This window comes from Etheostoma cragini, chromosome 22, assembly GCF_013103735.1.
Source record: "Etheostoma cragini isolate CJK2018 chromosome 22, CSU_Ecrag_1.0, whole genome shotgun sequence".
NCBI classification, from domain to species: Eukaryota; Metazoa; Chordata; class Actinopteri; order Perciformes; family Percidae; genus Etheostoma; species Etheostoma cragini.
The window spans coordinates 12,624,441-12,641,828 of NC_048428.1; the positions used below are offsets into that span (position 1 = coordinate 12,624,441).

Sequence of the window (17,388 nt, forward strand, 5' to 3'; positions counted from 1 at the left end):
TTTTCATTACGAAAGACTTCAGCCTTGATTCTTATTGAATTCAAGGCCATTAGTGGGCAATTCAAAAGGCACCCGATAGGTGCTCTATTGGTGTTTAGCCCTTTGGTGACCTGGCCGTTATGGTCAATTTCTAGCACATGAGCGATATACCCTTATTCCTATCGGGACCTGATTAGCCAGCCTATTAGCATTGTTTGTCCAGCCTGGGTGACGAACGTGCCTTTTACCGTTAAATGGAGCCCACTTCCAACTCTGGAAGAAAAGAAGAAGGGATTACAACTAGTCCCAAGCAATCGCTGTGATTCTGTGTCCTCCAGGTTCTAGAGAAGTTGAGTTTTTATTTTTTGAAACAGGTTTCACTTTAATTTTCAAGTAGCAGTATTGCGTCATGCCAGTATTCAGGGTAACATGAAACTCAATTAATGTTGCTGTTAAAGCTCAGTGACAGTCTTGGCACAGTTGTTTGTTTTTGTTTAGGTTACACCATGTGTCATTCAACACTTCTGTGCCAAGTTGAATAGCCCGTCAAGGATAGAAAGCTCCTCAAGTCTTTCCCGGGGAGGTCTTCCGCTCCAGTGTGTCTAGATGATTTGCACACTTGCATGCAGGCATATGTGCATGTGTTATTCTGGTGGGACTTGCCACTGGTCTTGGGTCACACAACTAATGTCACCAGCACATCCCAACCCCTAACAGGAGGAAGCGTTGGCTCAGCTGGTCTAATGTGAGAGGGGGTTTAATCTTATACAGTGAACAGTGTCCATACTGACTTGCATGGAGCATTAAACTCGCATACAAGTATGTGAATCAATGGCACATGCAATCACACCAGCAGTGAGTAGAAGTGATGGATGTAACTGGGTGTAACAATGCCTCAGTATTGCTTGTAAAACAGTATTTTCTGTTCCATAACTCTGATTAATTTCTTTCTGTTGTATTGCGGAATCAGTTTATGTGAGAAAAACATTGTCATCAAGTGGTTTTCTAAGCATTTCAATTTGTAAACAAAGAAAAGATTAATCTCATGGTAAAAATCCATCATTTTGATCCAGTTTGGCAATTTAAGAATGATTACTGTTAAACTAGCTCAATGGAGTGTTTTCACACTGCCTTATTCTGTCACTCAGTCCACAGATCAAGGGTCGGACTTAGACTGAGCATGTGACAGCTTTAAAGCTCAGAGGAAATTCCTCCAGAGGATGAGAACTAAGAGCAATGCATATAAGTGAAAAGAGGAAGGTTGAGTTGAGAAATGCCAAGTAATGAAATTGTATTAGAAAAAAATTTGATTGACTAGAGGTTAAGAAATATATCAGCTGTTTTCTACTTTCACTATACTTGTATACGGATGCAAAAATTAGTTTTTGTCAAAATATCATTTTTTAACTTTATATGTGGTCGCCTTTCCCTGACTCATATATTCACATATTTCAGTTGTTTGAGTGTATGTGAAGCCGTTCAGCATGCTTAATATCACCTTTCCGCATGACTTCTAGCTGTGGACCTGTGCATGGTTCAGTAGGGGGATCGGTTTACTCTCCATGTGTGTCAGCACATATGACATCATGTTAGTGCATTCCTCAGCTGGCTCTCTTGGCAGGTATTTGGGCGAAATCACCCATGCCAAGAGTGTCTGTCCGGTTTTCCCTTCATCAGGCTTACATGTAGTACAAGACAAGCTCTTCCACAAAAGCTTTTTATTGGGAGCTTTTTCCAGCATAGCCTAATAGCCTAGCAGTGTCCTTTTTTTTAAAATTACAACTTGTATTTTCTAATAATCCATATGGGAGTATGTTTCAAAATTGAAACTTTTCTCCTGTCTAATTAATTGTATGCCGTGATTAAAAAGTCACACAGTGTTTCACAATGTAATAGGCTTTAAGGTCCCAAAGGAGATGTAAATCCCTGTAGACACTTAACCTGCAGCTCCATGCTAACTTAATCTAAACAGTTAGCACAAGATAAGATGACTTGTAAGTTTGAAGCGCATTAACAGTTAACTTTAGCTAGTTGAAAAGGGTTGGACATTTTGGAGCACATACTTGAGCTCTTCATTCTGTTGACTGATTACACTCGCACTTAAAATACAACGCTATAGCATTTTTTGAAGTAACTGTCTTTTTCTAATTAGCCATTTTCAGCTATGTATTGAAACTCATGAGTCAGACATTACTCGGTGGGGCTCTGTGTTTAGAACTCCCTCCCAGTGTGATTTCTAATATGCATGTTGTAGTGTTGAAGTACTTTTTTTTTTAAACCATTTTTCTATGCAGATCTTTTGCAGTTCTTACTGTAGGAGATTACAGCAATTTAGCTTTTTGTCACATTAATGATACACCATCGACTGTATGAGGTTAAATCCTTTTTGCCCGATCAGAACGCCTCAACATAACTAAGCATCTTTCTAGGAGGATACTTCTCTCAGGTTTTCTTTTGGCTTTTCTGATGAGGCTTCCATGGGAGCTGTCCCTGTCCTCACTAGGGATGCTAATTTAGAGGGGGTTACCCATAGCCGACCCTCGTTAACTGATCATCAATCGTTTACTGACAAGCAGGTAATGGAGTCCCAGTTCACCCGTCCGGAAGGCTCGCACATACTGTCCGGACTCCATGAACATGGACAGCTGAAGACTTGTACCGGTGGTAGGGCTGCTCGATTATGGGAAAAAATATATAAAATCACTATTATTTCATTCAGAAATTGAAATAACGATAATTTAATACGATTACTCATTGACTTCTGGAAAGATTGCAATAATTGAACTTAATAAGCCGTACGATCACCTAAATAAATCAACTGTAAAATAAAAAAATAAAATTATACAACTGTGAAATTTTCCTTAATACTTTTCCTATTTAAACTTCATTTCTTTATTTTTTTAGAAATCATAATCACGATTAACTTTCGATTAATTGCACAGCCCTAACCGCTTGTGCAGCGACGATGTTCCGTGCATTGTCAAGGACACATGCAGCCCGCTTTCTGGAACCGCTTTGGGACCAATACAAGTCAGCGGCATGTATGTCTCAGCTTGTATCCACCACATCAACCTACAAGGGTGTCAGCTGTGTGTCTGCCTGGCATACCGTGTAGGCCGGCCAATTTAACCCTGCCAGTCCTCATCGATTTAGTGGCTTGTGTCACGTAGGTCTCTGTTGTAAACACTGTCCAGCAAAGAGCCACGAGCTGCAAAAAAGAGCAGCTTAAAATGCAACTGAATCGGTCAAAATTCATATTGTTTGTCAACAGTAAATCATTAACATCCTCAGTTCTCAGTCTAGGGTGTGTGCGTGTGTGTGTGTAAAGAGGTTTTACTGTGGGATGGTATTTGCTTCAACATGTTGACCTTTTAATCCCTTAACAGTGAATAAAGCAATACAATTAAAAAATAAATTTAAAAAAGTGAAAATGGTTGTTTTTATTATAGTTAGAGCTGAAACAATTATTCAGTTAGCCTACTGCCACAATCAGCAACTGATAATTTTTCAAGAAAAATTGTCTTGGATGGAACAAATAATAATATCAATTATAATAAATCAGTAGATGAATCAATAATTAAAACTATTGGTTGCGGCCTCATATTTCCTCTTCACATGTCATTATGTAACTATTGTAGCACGCAAATGGTACATTACATTAAACAGTGCAATCTTATTGCATTCCCTAATGATACACAGTTCTACTTTTGTGATGAGAGCTGTTCTGACTCCCACTATGTACTGTACATCCCATTTTGCTGTTATTTCTTTCAGCAGGGAGACGTGGATGATGCTCAAAGGTTTCCTAGCATTACCGTCTTGCAGCAATGGCCTGGGACTCTCTGGACTGAATCCAAGGTGAGAAGCTTAGTCACAGCCAACTCTCCTTTTACGCAACCGTACTGTGCAATGTTTCAAAAAGACACACTAAATGATCAACTCCACAGATGATGTGAATATCTCATCTAAAAATAAAAACTTAAATCTAAGACTTTTAGACTCTTCTAATATGTGTTCGTTTAAACGATTCCGTGTACCCTTCCTCCAGAGCGTTTTCTTGGTGTTTACATGCTATTACCTAGAATAATTGCTCCCTGTACACATGCTTTGTATTCTAGGCTAATTTTCACAATATGACAGAAGAGCATTGATGGTGGGTTTGATGTGAAAACCAGTAGTCCTCTTGATCTGCAAAATGAATCCATTTAAGAGCTTCATTTGAAGGTTGTGTGAGGTTCTGTTACTTTACAGTTTGAAATTTAGATGGTTTGTTGACTAGAATGCGTCTTTAAGGATTACTGCATTGCCGGCGGTTCTTAAAACACCATTTTCTGAGTGGACTGAAAATAATAGTTTGCAGACTCATACCAAGAGCACAACACAATAAACAAAGGTTCACAAATGGATATGTGTCAATTTTGACATCTGACATGTGAATCTCCCCTCAGCCAGTGCTCTGAGCCACAGATCAATTGTTGACTTTCAGTTGTTGACTTTCAATTGTTGTTGTAGATTGTTGGGGAGAGATGCTTATTCATACCAGTTAATCAATTTTGCCATCCTTTACTCTTTAAATCTCTTCCCCTCTCAGGCCACATCCACACTACTATGTTTTGGTTTAAAAAAAATATATTTTTCTACTTTTACGCCTCACGTCAACACTACTCCAGTTATTTTATCATGGATAACAAATAACTAGCTTTGCTGACCTTGTTGTTGATGCTAGCAGCTGTTGCTTTATCAGCCCTATGTGGAACGTCAGGTGTGGGTGATATTTGTGGGATAATTTTATCAATGAAGTTGTGGTTCCTGAGGAATGGCGAGAGAACTTAATGAATTGATGACTTGATTGAATGTCCAGATCAGCCTAGATCAACTTAAGCGAAAGACTACGTTGACATGTGCAAGGAGAAACAACAGAAGATGACTTCCGACCTACGTTTCCCGCCGCCTTCATGGCCTTATCGATGTGCTACCTTCAATAACAGTGCCACCTTGAAGTTGATCCGAGCAAAGAAGTCTCTGGTCTCATTTTTTGCTATAGATGGTCTTCCTCCGTAGTATTTTCTGCAACTATCACCAACCGCATGGAGTATACATCCCACTTCCCGTTTACACTCTTATGCGCATGCCAAGTATACATGAATAGTCACTTAATATGCACTTGCGGTTTCGTAATATTGACAGAGATTAGTTCTGCTACGGAGCTAAAAACTATTGTGGCAACTAAACTATTTGTTTGAAAACTCAACATTTAAAACATTTTCAAAAATGGAAACGTAGTAGTGTAGATGTAGTCTGAGGCCAGTATAGTGTGCTCAGTGTATCTCACTGATAGCCAGAGACCAGCATTCTGTGCTTATTATACAGAACGCCCTCCCCTTCCCATCCCGCCACATCCTGAAGTGACTGCCGGTTTTAAAGATTCATGAGTGTGATCAGCTTTTAGTAAATGAGGGTGGGGGGTTGGGGGCGTGGGGGCTGGCTTTGGCACTTGGTTGCACTTCGGCACTTTAGAGCCATTACCTTGCAGTGATTCTAGAATGGACAAGCTCATGAGTGGGACTTGGTAGGAGGCAAGATGCATATTTTTTTTTTTCCCCCACTACGTCAATAGCGGTCTGTTTTTCTGTTTTTATCAGCTTTTCTGGATGTGTCATCTGAATAAAGTAGATTTGCTTTGTGTACTGAGTAACCGGATAACTAGAGGGTTTATGTGTCATTTAGCTCACTCTGAAATCTGGACAGCGCACACAAGCAGGCAAGGGATAGAGAGTGAGCTTTATGAGAGAACTGAGAGTTAACTATGTGCACTTATATAATGTAATGTTGTACTTTAGTGGTGATGTACTGTATATGGACATAAGTTAGAGTGGAGTCTCTGAACAATGACACCCAAGGTCTACTGAACACAACGTTATACACTCAGTGAATCTGAAAAAGGCCCATGACCTATTTTTGTTCACTTTATTTCCCCATCTTCCTTTACTGTCACTACACTCTCATTTTCTCCCGATTTATTTGAATTCTCAATATGCTCTGAGTCAAGTTGTTCAGTACATCACATTCCTACCTCCATCTCCCTATGCTTCCCTCTTGACCCACACCTAATATCAGAACATCTGGTTTAAGGTAACAGCAGCTGTCAGCAAGGCCAGAGTTTACTGTGCGAACCCCCGTCCAAGATGAGTTCTGTTGAAATTGATATTGTTTTTAAATACATGTTTGTCTTTAATACCATCTGACATGTTTCTGTGTGTTTTGGCTCTCTCAGAACTTCTTCTCACCCTGGCAAATATGAAGATGTAAAATGAGAAGATGTGAATCCTATGGGCCCCTCCTGTCATGATTTCCTCTTCACTGTGTTAGGGGGGCCATGTTGCAGCCCACCAGAAGCAGTCTTTATTGGTGCGCTTTTCTTCTCCATTTCTCTTTTGTGGCCTGTTGTGCCAAGAAGCCATGTGAGGACAGATTGCACACTAGCGAGACATTGTTCAGTGTTCCAAAGTTTTGTTGCACTTTCTCGAAGGGCCCTCATTATTCTAGAAGTTTAATGCACAGCATGAGACCCAGAAGCATTGGATGTGTCTATATAATCAAAGCCCTGCTAACTGGCACATGCCTTCTCCCTCTTTTTTTTAGAAACACATTACAGTTTTCTAATGTGGAAGAAACATATGCGTTGGGAAATATGTCTGAAATAAGTATAACAATTTTAATGAAATGTTTTGATTTTAAGACTCTTTAACACTCTGGGCATTTTATTAGGTAGACCTGTGCAAACCATTCTATCCAAAGATAACAATTGTTAGTTTTGATTTACACTGTCAGAGAGGGATTCATTTAACTAATTTATTGATAAAGTAAACTTGTTTAGAGTGGCGTTGATTTTACCATTTAATTTAAGTGGCCGGGAAGTATCGCAATATGGAAAATGAATGCAAATTCATGTATTTAAAACAAAAACTTTAATAACAGATTTTTAGATTTAGTATAACGTGTCTGGAAATCATTATTTGGGTTAGGGCTACACCACAGATTTGTGTAACAATAAAATGATATGATCATATTGTCAAGGTATGCATTTATGAAATTCTCAAATTTCAATATTTAAATAGCTGCTAGAGAGGAGTGACAAGAGCTCGTCCCTGGCAATATTAAAGCGTGATATTTCTCGTTAAGGTAAAAAGTTGTCTTGCGATATCAATACACAAGTTCAGAATTACGTCAGTACTTGTTAAATCACGCACAAGGCTATTCAAAGTGCTGTACATACAACATTAAAGAATAATTAAAGGTGCAGTTAAATGTTTAATTTGTTATTCTTTTAAGGAGTTTATTGGAATTTGGATACAGCATGTCATGTACTGTTTGTACCAGCTGAGTTTGACAAGGGGAAATGTTGTTGTCTCCTACTCTACTCGCAGCAGCAGCCCCTTGTTGTTCCTGCATTCCTCCCTCGCCAGACTGGTTGGCTCTAGTTCCGTCTAGGAGAGTCTGCTCTTGTGACACCTAAGATATGAGCAATGACACACACCTTTGATCCCCTCCCTCAAGTGCACCTAGTGATTTCAAAGTCAAACTTCGACTTGTCTTTATCAGTGTGTATTGTTTTCTTTTACCATCTTTGCCAAATGAGCTGTTCATTGCTTAATTACCTATTACTTAATTACTTTGTTGGCTGTTAAAGTAAAATATGTTATATATTTTCCATATTGCTTGGAGTTCTGATATTCAAAATCAAAGTCTGGTGCATCGGACTAATAAAAAGGTTGAGATATTGAGGAAAAAAACAACGTTGTGTTGCTGAGGCAGGCTTGTAGTTATTACAGTGGTTTAATAACACAACCCATCATTTAGCACTGTGAGTCACTCACACAGATAGGCCATGATGAAGATGAAAACCTGTAATGAAGTGTTGAGTTCACACTGGCAGGGCTGACCTGTTGGCACACAAATATACAATTATGGTTTCTGTCTTATAAGCGTGTGTTTGCGTGAGAGAGATGAGAAGAGAGAGATTGTCTGGGTAGAGGTGTTTACTACACTTATACAAGTGGAAACCTAAGCTCATCTTTACAACTTTATAGTGACATAGCAACTGCATGAAAGGCTATCTATCAACTCCAAATAACCTTGTGACCCCAGCGTCATTTCCAGGTTAGATCTTCACATTGTACTTGATGACTTGTCAGCATACCAGTGCTCTGCCAACAACAGCAAGCAGCTGGTCAAACACCTTGTAAATAGCAGTACATGCATCCCTCTTTTAACAAACAGTTTTTCTTGAATCACAGTTCCACTCTTTCCCTTCACCCTTTTTGGTCAGCAGTAGCTCACTACGTGGGGAACTTTGCTTGGGTACCAGAGGGTCACCGGTTAAAGATCTCGCACGGACCAAGAGCGGAGTGCGTACTGGTATTTGGAGATGTGACAGTTCGCCTCCTGGACACTGTTGAGGTGCCCTTCTGCAAGATACCAAACCCCCATCTGTTTAGGGCCCAATCCGGTAAGGTAGCCCCCTTACTCTGACATCTCCATAAATAATGCACGTGTTTAGGTCCTGTTTGTGCGTGTGTTAACAGAGTCAAAATATTTGAATTCCCTTTGTGGGAGTAACAAAGTATACATTATCATTTACTCATAAACCTTTTTCACTCCACTGGAAATATAGTATTGCCTTCAATACTTAGTTTGGTTTAGTTTTTTTTATATTTCTTTAAAACTTGCATTTGCATTAATTTCTCGTGCCTGTGTGAACAATGGCTTCACACTGTCTATACCATAAGGTAGCTTGCAGTGACTGATGGGGCCATATGTCTAAGCTTATAATACTAATGAACTAAATGAGCTGACAGCTTGATGAACTGCAAATTTGTTAGATGCCCTCCAGAATATGCCAATCAGTTCTATGTATAATGAGGTTACTTTCCCAACCCCCACTTACCCTACATTTCTCTGAGTCTCGGACCTGCACACAGTACAGGTGTACCAGTGAAGATCTCCTATGCATGCATGAATTTATGCTCAGCTTATTCAGCCATGTTCCCACAGCTTTCCAATTTCCCTGTCTGCATGCTATTTAACTAGACTCAGCCTTTTCAACCACTATTAAATATTCTTAAATGTTGAAGTCCCCTTTTAATTCATTTTTACGAGGGTTAAATAGCGGCGTTGCACATCCTGTCCGGATCACAACCTCTTAGCTGTGTCAGACATGGTGTTTAGTTGCTCTTGGGTTCTCTTTTAAATTACACCGTTTAATGAGACAAAATTGGATTTTCTGCTTCTTTTTTTTTCCAATCATTAAGTGACAGAAGTGTGAGCGACGTGTCCTACTGATGGCAGACTGGTAGGCGTTATCATGCACTAAGCTCAGAGCCCTACCTTCATTCAGAGCCAAATAGTCTGTGCCATCATTGACACCACTATTATTATGATCCTATACATTGGGGGGGGGGGTCAGCTGCAAAGTATAATGTGCTCTTCACATTTTTCTTCTTTGCTAAAGAAAATTGTGCATGGAACACGAATTGACAAGAATTCAGTTTTAAAGGACATATTAATTTAAACTTAGAACAACATTATTACGCTGAATCCTTCCATTGGTAACAAAACATACAGTATATCCCAAAATTTCATGAGAACTGTGACTTGCTGAATAATGGTAATCAACCTCTTTGAGTAGATTTTCCGTTAAAGATTACCTAAGAACAAATAAACCAGTCTGAGATTGAGTCTGCAAAAAAAAATCTTTCATTGAAAAATGAAATGCTTATTTAAATGAACTGATACATCACTTGATAATAATTTGTAAAGTTTGTAGATGCAAACTTACTGTGGCTTGTGAAAGCCTTGCCAAGAAGACTCAAATGCTGTTTTTCCACTGCATGGTATCTACTACTTTTTTGGTTTTCCATCACGGAAATAAAGTCCCTGGTACCTGCTAACAGGTACTCTTTGTACTACTACCTCAGTCGAGATTCCAAGCGTGCTGAGGCGATACCTAAAGGTGACATAAAAATCTGCAGACTACTGATTGGTTGGAGAGAATTGTTACCAATCACTGCGTCATCATTGCTAACAACAGACTGTGCAACACGATGAGAATCAAGAACAACACACCTTCGACGTTGTGTGTGTGTGTCGCATTAGGTCATGGCAGTTTCCTGCTATGGCGAGCCTCACGTATGAGGTAATACTAATCTGCAATGAAAAAAAGGATGGGGCACCGCGGCGAGTCGAGCAGGTACCAGGTATCTCAGTGATGCAGCTCTGTACAGTAAGTGCTCACCAGTGCCCAGCTCTCTATAGCTGCTCAGAGACCCAGGGCATTCTCTAGGATTAGAGATCCCTCACTAGTCTGCCCATGTGAAGATCAGACACCCTAGCAACAAAAATGGCCTGCCAGCCCTCTTGCCAGGCAGTCTGACTGTCTGTGTTGTTGTCATTGAGACGTGCCTGGTACTTGCAGTCTCTCTTTTTTGTCTCAATATACACTGACCCATCATTACTGCCATGTCAAGGAGACGAAGGCAACCAATCCTATTCGGCTCAGCAGGACAAGCGCAACCAATCATGTCTAGAATCCCCACGGTAACTTGTGCTGGAAAGCCCAGACACAACCAATAGGAATGGAGAGTGCCACTTAGCTATGAGAGTTTTAATGGCCTTTTTCTGTTGTCATTAATAAAAACCCATAACCTCTGCTATAGAGACTCTTATAATTTCAATGGAGAGCACCGTGCCACAGCATAAAGACACCCTGATGCCATTAAAAAGAGCATTATGCAAGGTCACATGCACAGTGAAATGTGTGTTCATTACCTGTCCATACACTGTACAGGCCAATAGTACTCAAGTCACTTGTCAACGGAACGATGGAAAGGTGATTTACCCTTTAGAATCTCCTCTGCTTCTCTGGCCAATCACCACTGCTTTGATTTCATCCATTTGAGCACAGAACCTACCATTAGTTTTAAGTAGGTCACTCTAGACCAGGAGGGAGCCAGACTCAAGTTTGCATGGTCACTAGCTCCCTATTTATTATAGCCTGCTGCTGCTAAGCAATGCTATTCCTCTCTGCTCCACATTGTGTTGTGTTGTGCTGTACTCTGTTATGCTTTAGGTAATAGCTGAGCATTAAGCATTGTGTGTCACTACTGTTTCCATGGTCAGAGTGGCTGACTTTTTCGTTTCAGTCTCTTTCTGTCTTTCTCTTCCCCACCTCTCAGAGCAGAGGGCTGCAGATCACCCATCTTGCAAGAAGAAATGGTTTTCAGGAATATATTTTTAAATGCATAATTTGTTTTGGAAGACAAGTGTCCACATCATTTATTCTATAGATAATGTCCTATTTAGAAATCCAAGTCCATTAGCCACCATCACATTTTGGTGCAGATGACGGTGGTAATTAATAAAACATTACTTTAATCAATTATTGATTGTCTTTCATTAAGTGGCATGAAGTTCAGGCTTTGCTGATTTGCAGGGTAAGAGGAGGAGCAGAATAAAAATATTTTTTTTCTTCATGCCATTATTTATCCCGCAATAGGAAATTCACATTGTTCACTCTGTTGGTACAGTTGCAGTTACACACGTTACACAGGCCCAAAATACACAAACATGAACAAACAGGACCTATACATTCACTAATGGTGACATGTCAGAGGGAGGGGGCCGCACGTGGATGAGCGCCCCGGGCAGATGAGTGTTCGTTGCCTTGCTCAAGGGCACTTTGGCAGTGCCCAGGAGGTCAGGGCCCTTAGCTTGTCACTTTGGATTGCAGAGAATGGTCAGGACATGAAGTCTTGCTTATTCTGTAGCTTGATTTCAAAAAGAGCAGACAAGGTATTGTAACATTTTCTTTTTTGAGTGACACAAACAACTACAAGCAAAGCATTCTTAGAGATACTCGGTAAACACAGGCACATGTTGTGATTATAAACCCCGCTCTGCTCTTACTGTGAGTTGACTTTGCTTGGCATCATGTGACAAATGGGCTTTTCTTGGTACATTGTTGAACATGCAGTCTGGTGCTGTAGGCAAAGCGCTGTGTTCTCATTTCAGTGTCTCTGGGGAGAGCTGCACCATCAGAGAGAAATGATTGAATCTCTTTCTCCGCTCTATTTTCACTCATTTGGTGTGTGTGAGTGTGTCTCTCGGATGCTCACATACCTAGAAGATATAAGTGGTTTACATTTAATTCTCTGGTTGGAGTTTGTAGTCAAACTATTAATTGTGGGGTTTTTTTCATAAATTTTGTCTTTGCATGTTCATTTTCCAGACGCTGATATGCATTGAGGATGAGTGGAGTCGGTGAAAACCCATCTGACCCTGCCAGGGCAGAGTCACGAAAGCGCAAAGAATGTTCTGCTGAACTTCTAGGACCCAGGTAAAATTAAAATGTCTAAATACAACTAGACCTGCAGTATGTTATACATTTTGTTGAGTTGTGTACTTACTTGAACCCACCTCTGTAGTTTGAGGTGGGGGAATTCAACTTGCTACATCCCCTAACTGAAGGTAGAAATTCCATACTGTGCATTTAACTGCATACACTTGAAAGCAATGACAAAAGTACTGGGCATGAACATTCATTTTTAAGCAACAAAGGTCAGGTCCAGAGTCAGCCTGTGTGTGTGGTCCCCAACTGTACCCACTGGTTTGCAAAATAGCCTGTTGCCAAACCATCTATTACCCATCAAACAAGGTTGATTTTAGAGTTTTGAAGGTGGTTAATGTAAAATCAAACACAAGCTACATGAAAAATAATGTACATTAAAGGTGCTCTAAGCGATGTTGGGTGACATTACTTCTTGTTGACATTAGAAGTATAATCAAACAAAACAAGACTAGCTTTCCCCTCCCTCCTCCTCATCTCGTCCCCTCCCTTCTGTGCTTCCGCACAATAACCCCCCCAACCCCACCTCTACATCCTTCTTGTCAGTTACTGGCTTTAACACCTTACCTTTTAACATTAGGGGTGCACAATTCAGAAAATGTCACAATTTGATTCTGAGTTTTAGACTCATGATTCAATATTAATTTGTGATTCAAAAAAATAAATCTAAAAAAATATTCACAGTATGTAAATGTATATTATTCATGTTGATTTGTTTATTATTTTAACATTCTGCTACTGTGTTTGTGTGTGATGTCCAAAAGCTACTGGGACCTTGAATTTCCCCTAGGGGATCAATAAAGTATCTATCTATAATGTGATTGCAGTAGACATACAATTAAAGAAAATGTGATTGGATTTATGGAATTCTATGAACCGATTTTTGGAATTGATAGAGCTTGAATTGCAATTTGAATACAAATCAATTTTTAGCACACCCCTAATTAACGTCCTTACCAACAATGGCTGTATGCTATTGTGGCAGCTAACCCTGGATCACTGTTGAAGTCTGTACAGTAAATCTACTTAGTTTATCTGTAGACAAGCACTCAAGAAAAAGGATTTTCTTTATTGATACAGTGCTTCGTTTTGGCACAATAAAGAGTTCTTGAGTTATATTTCAAGCCCCATGGAGAATAATTGACCCCAGCCTTCTGCCTCCATTCGCTCTTCTCAATGCCAAGGTTTGCAGTAGATGTTGTGCACTGTCATTTGGCAGCTATCAAAATGAGAGGGATCTTTTATCAGGTCCCGAGATGTGAACAAAAACTCATTTCTGGTGTAGTTTTGTTGAAGGATATTCTTTTCTGCCCTGCTCCAGGCTCCTTCTTACCACCTATTCAATGTGTTATTGTGGTAGAATTTGCTTTTTCCATACATATATTTACCAACATTTCAACCTTTTTTTCCATACTTTTTAACCCTTCTGCTCTTAACTGTCTTCTACATTGCATTTTCTCACCCCAGTCTTCTCTTTCTCTGCAGTCCAAAGCGGAATGAGAAGCGCAACCGTGAGCACGAGAACAAATACATCGAAGAGCTCGCCGAGCTGATCTTCGCCAACTTTAATGACATCGACAACTTCAATGTCAAGCCTGACAAATGTGCAATCCTGAAGGAAACTGTGAAACAGATCAGACAAATAAAGGAGCAAGGTACAAACTGTAATGATTTTTGACACTTTATGTCTGTTGAAGAAACAGTAAGGCACAGTGATAGATCCCAAAGTAGAACAGTGAAAGTAATCCCAAGTTACCGTAGGTGGCTGCTTCTTCTGAAAAATTTATTTTATAAACGGTTTTTCACCAAATTTAGCCTAGGTGAATAGCTGCAAATGTATCTAACCCCTGGTTTGCACCAACTGCGGATTGGCTCCGCTGCGTGTCAGCTTCGTGCTCTGCCCTCCTTCAATACCCACTGGTCCAGATCTGTTTCGGAACGGCTGCGGCCATGACTGTGACAGTGAAAATACACGCAGTGACTTTAATGAAAGCTATTGAATCTGCCACCGTTCCGGAGCGCATCCCCTGCCGTTTCCGTTGGTGGAAATCAGGGTTGACGCTGCTTTGATGGAAATGCAAATGGATCATCCTGGTCAGATGTACTTGCCAATTTCTCTTTTTTTAGGAATCCTTAGCAATTAGTTGAGGTCTGTCCTTTTACATTTTTTATGTTGGATTTACCAGACCAAGATCAAGGGGATCACACTTTCTCCATCTCACAGGTCCAAACATAGCAAAAAATGTGTAGCTTTCCTTAGGTAAACATTCAGGCAAATGCTAAATTGTGAATAAGCTTGAGTCATGCATGTAAGAAAAAAGCAGCTAAGTGATCGGTAGACAAAGAGTGGCCCACTCGAGGTATACATGAATCAGACCAGCTGATGATGTCATCTTGTTGAATGCGACTCACACAATCAACGGCCAGCAAGAGACCCCTTTTTCATATCTAACATGGAGTGCTGCAGCACTCATCGTGCACAGTTCAGAGGGGCATCAATTTCATTAGCATTTTTCTTGTCAAACCAGGGATGCACTGAAAGCTAGAGCTTAGATGTATTTATGCATAAAGTCAATGTTCATCATTTTACCACCAAAATTTGTTCTTTTCATTACACCTCATCGGCCATCTGTCTAGTATTGTTTGTAGTGCACTCCTCTGTTTTTATAGGCTTTATAGTTTTTTCCCCCTGAGAGCATTATTACTGTGTATAAGATATTCTACTTTTATGATGACATTACTGAATGCATTAAATTACACTAATGTAACTTAATATTTCTTACTGATGGGTGTCGCAGCCCAGCAGAAAAGTGCAATGCAGCGGCAATGGCCTTCTACCGAAAGCTGTTCATTCATCCCTCTTTGCAACTCCTGCTTTCTGCATACATGTTCCCTAACTGAAATTAAACAGGAGTTGTGTGCTTAGCATAGGTTTAGTTTTTTGTCTGTTTTTTGCTTGTTGTTTTAACAGACAATTTGTTGAGTTATGATATCTTTACAGAGCTTATAAAAAAGGTCATAGCCAAGAGTTTTACAGCTTTCTTGAGACTCTTAACTGCTTGCTCCGGCCAACACCGCAAATACCAGCTCTCATTGGCTGGAGGCTGAATATATACAGTAGCTGCTGAGCTGCAGATAGTTAAGTACATTATTTTTTATATTTATATGTGAAAACTTTCCTAATACATTACCTGTGAAAATAAAGAACAATGTGTATGTTATGGATTACGTAGCCAATATTACCAGACATAACCCTTGTAAATAATCCATATCTGTGGCTCAGTCTTGGACAGAGAGCCAATGAGTGCTTTACTGACTTTGAGTGATGGGTCTGTACCCAGGGCAGCTGTGCTGGTATACTGGGCCCCGCTGGGCCTGTAGAGGTCCTGCTGATGCACACATCATTAATGCTGAAAGAGATGAATGTGGGTCTGTGCGGTGCTGCACAAGCCCACAGAGGGGAAACCTGCATTTGTGTCAGCGTTCACACATCTACACCAAAAAAAGGACATGGTTTTGTTTGCTTTTTGCCACAACATTCTATCACCATATGGTCAGCCCTCTTCTTGGCATGGTGTGACAGTTAAATGTGTCCCCCCCCTCCACAGCCCACTCATATTCCACCTCTCATCATCATCTACAAAAGTAGGGCAGCCTACGCTCTGAACATAAGGCTTCTCTGCATGAATATTAACCCAATCACTCACATGGACAAATGCACAGCACCATAGTGCAGGTACAGGAGCTTACAAGATACCATTATTTTTACTCTTAAGTAAGCACAAACCACTGCATTAAAAGGTTTAATGGCAGTTTTTTTCTGCAGTGGATTTAAAGGTGCTATGTTCATCGTGTTGAAACATTGTTGTGACGCTAATCAACTTAGTGTAATTTTGGTTTGTCAGGGTGCAGGTTAGTAATATCATAGACCCTAAGTCATTCATAGTATATGCATACTTCCAATAGTAGAATGCGGTCACAACGAGACACAAGGAGAGGTTAGTTGAAAGGCAGTCCATATGAAAAGGTAGGCAAAATGACCACACGCAGGAACAACGTGCTGCTCTTTGGAAGCATTAGTTGTTTACACATGGTCAGTTTTCGCATAAAACCATCTTCTTTTTTTTTCTTTTTTTGCACATGACAATGCAATCCATCCAGTGGCTGCCCCCAGTGTGTCAGCTGCATGCTCTGACACATCTGTCATATACAGCAACCTTTCACTTTGCTCGCTGCTCAGTGCTTGGGTTTGATCCATGGCAATATAATATGTTTTGAGTAAAGGACAAAATGTGTTTTCTTTGTAGCCTGAAAGATACTTGTTTAAAGTCTTGTCAACAAGTTAAAGTATGTGGGTCAATTTCAGGGCAAAGCAAACCATTGTTTCTCTCATTTCCTTCCTCTTTGACCTACATGTTTTGGGGTTATGTTTTCTAATGTACTTACTATAAAAAGGGATGTGTACATAAATTCATAAAATGAGTGTTTTTGCCTTTGTTTTGTTTGTGCATGTAAACTTTTGTCATTTGCTTTTCATTGTCAACAGAAAAGGCTGCAGCCGCAAATGAGGAGGAGGTACAGAAGGCTGATGTCTCATCAACAGGCCAAAGTGTTATTGACAAAGATGCCTTGGGACCAATGATGCTGGAGGTGGGTAGAGGGCGTTTTCTTGCTTTTTGTGTCGTATCTAAATACTGAACGCTCATACTAACACTCAAGTAGGGTATAGACTCCTCTTTAAATCATGATTTGTATATAATGAAGAGCGTGATCCACAGAGAACAATCCCAAGTGGGGCAGTGGTGGTTGTGTGCGAATGTAGCTGTGTGGAGTTAAAGCTGCCAGCATCTTGTATCTTCCTCGTATTGGCTGTAAATCACCAAGCAGAGCAATGGCCTCGTTGTCCTGTGGAGGGTCACTGAAGTGCTTACGTATAATGGGAAAAGAAAGCCACAGCCTGGCAAATGAATCAGTCCATTGAGCCTTTGCTATCACTCATTTCCTCC

General features: G+C 40.2%; 1 protein-coding gene and 1 long non-coding RNA gene across 7 annotated transcripts in view; one reads left to right on the forward strand and one right to left on the reverse strand.

The window, feature by feature from the left end:
• Positions 1–17,388, forward strand: part of ncoa2 (nuclear receptor coactivator 2) — a 57,583-nt gene that overhangs the window by 13,357 nt on the left and 26,838 nt on the right. For 4 of the 6 annotated variants that reach the window (XM_034862729.1, XM_034862724.1, XM_034862730.1 and 1 more), the window contains exons 2-5: positions 3,754–3,837; positions 12,266–12,373; positions 13,868–14,037; positions 16,929–17,032. In XM_034862729.1, coding sequence (XP_034718620.1) covers positions 12,285–12,373; positions 13,868–14,037; positions 16,929–17,032 — 363 coding nt within the window. In that variant the 5' untranslated portion in view covers positions 3,754–3,837; positions 12,266–12,284. Of the gene's footprint in view, positions 1–3,753; positions 3,838–6,036; positions 6,112–12,265; positions 12,374–13,867; positions 14,038–16,928; positions 17,033–17,388 lie in introns of all 6 variants that reach the window. The other 2 variants (XM_034862726.1, XM_034862727.1) reach the window with 2 other exon arrangements.
• LOC117938221 overlaps positions 12,820–17,388 on the reverse strand; it is a 12,732-nt gene continuing 8,163 nt past the window's right edge. The window contains exon 3 of the long non-coding RNA XR_004655354.1: positions 12,820–12,833. This is a non-coding gene — a long non-coding RNA (uncharacterized LOC117938221). The remainder of the gene's footprint in view (positions 12,834–17,388) is intronic.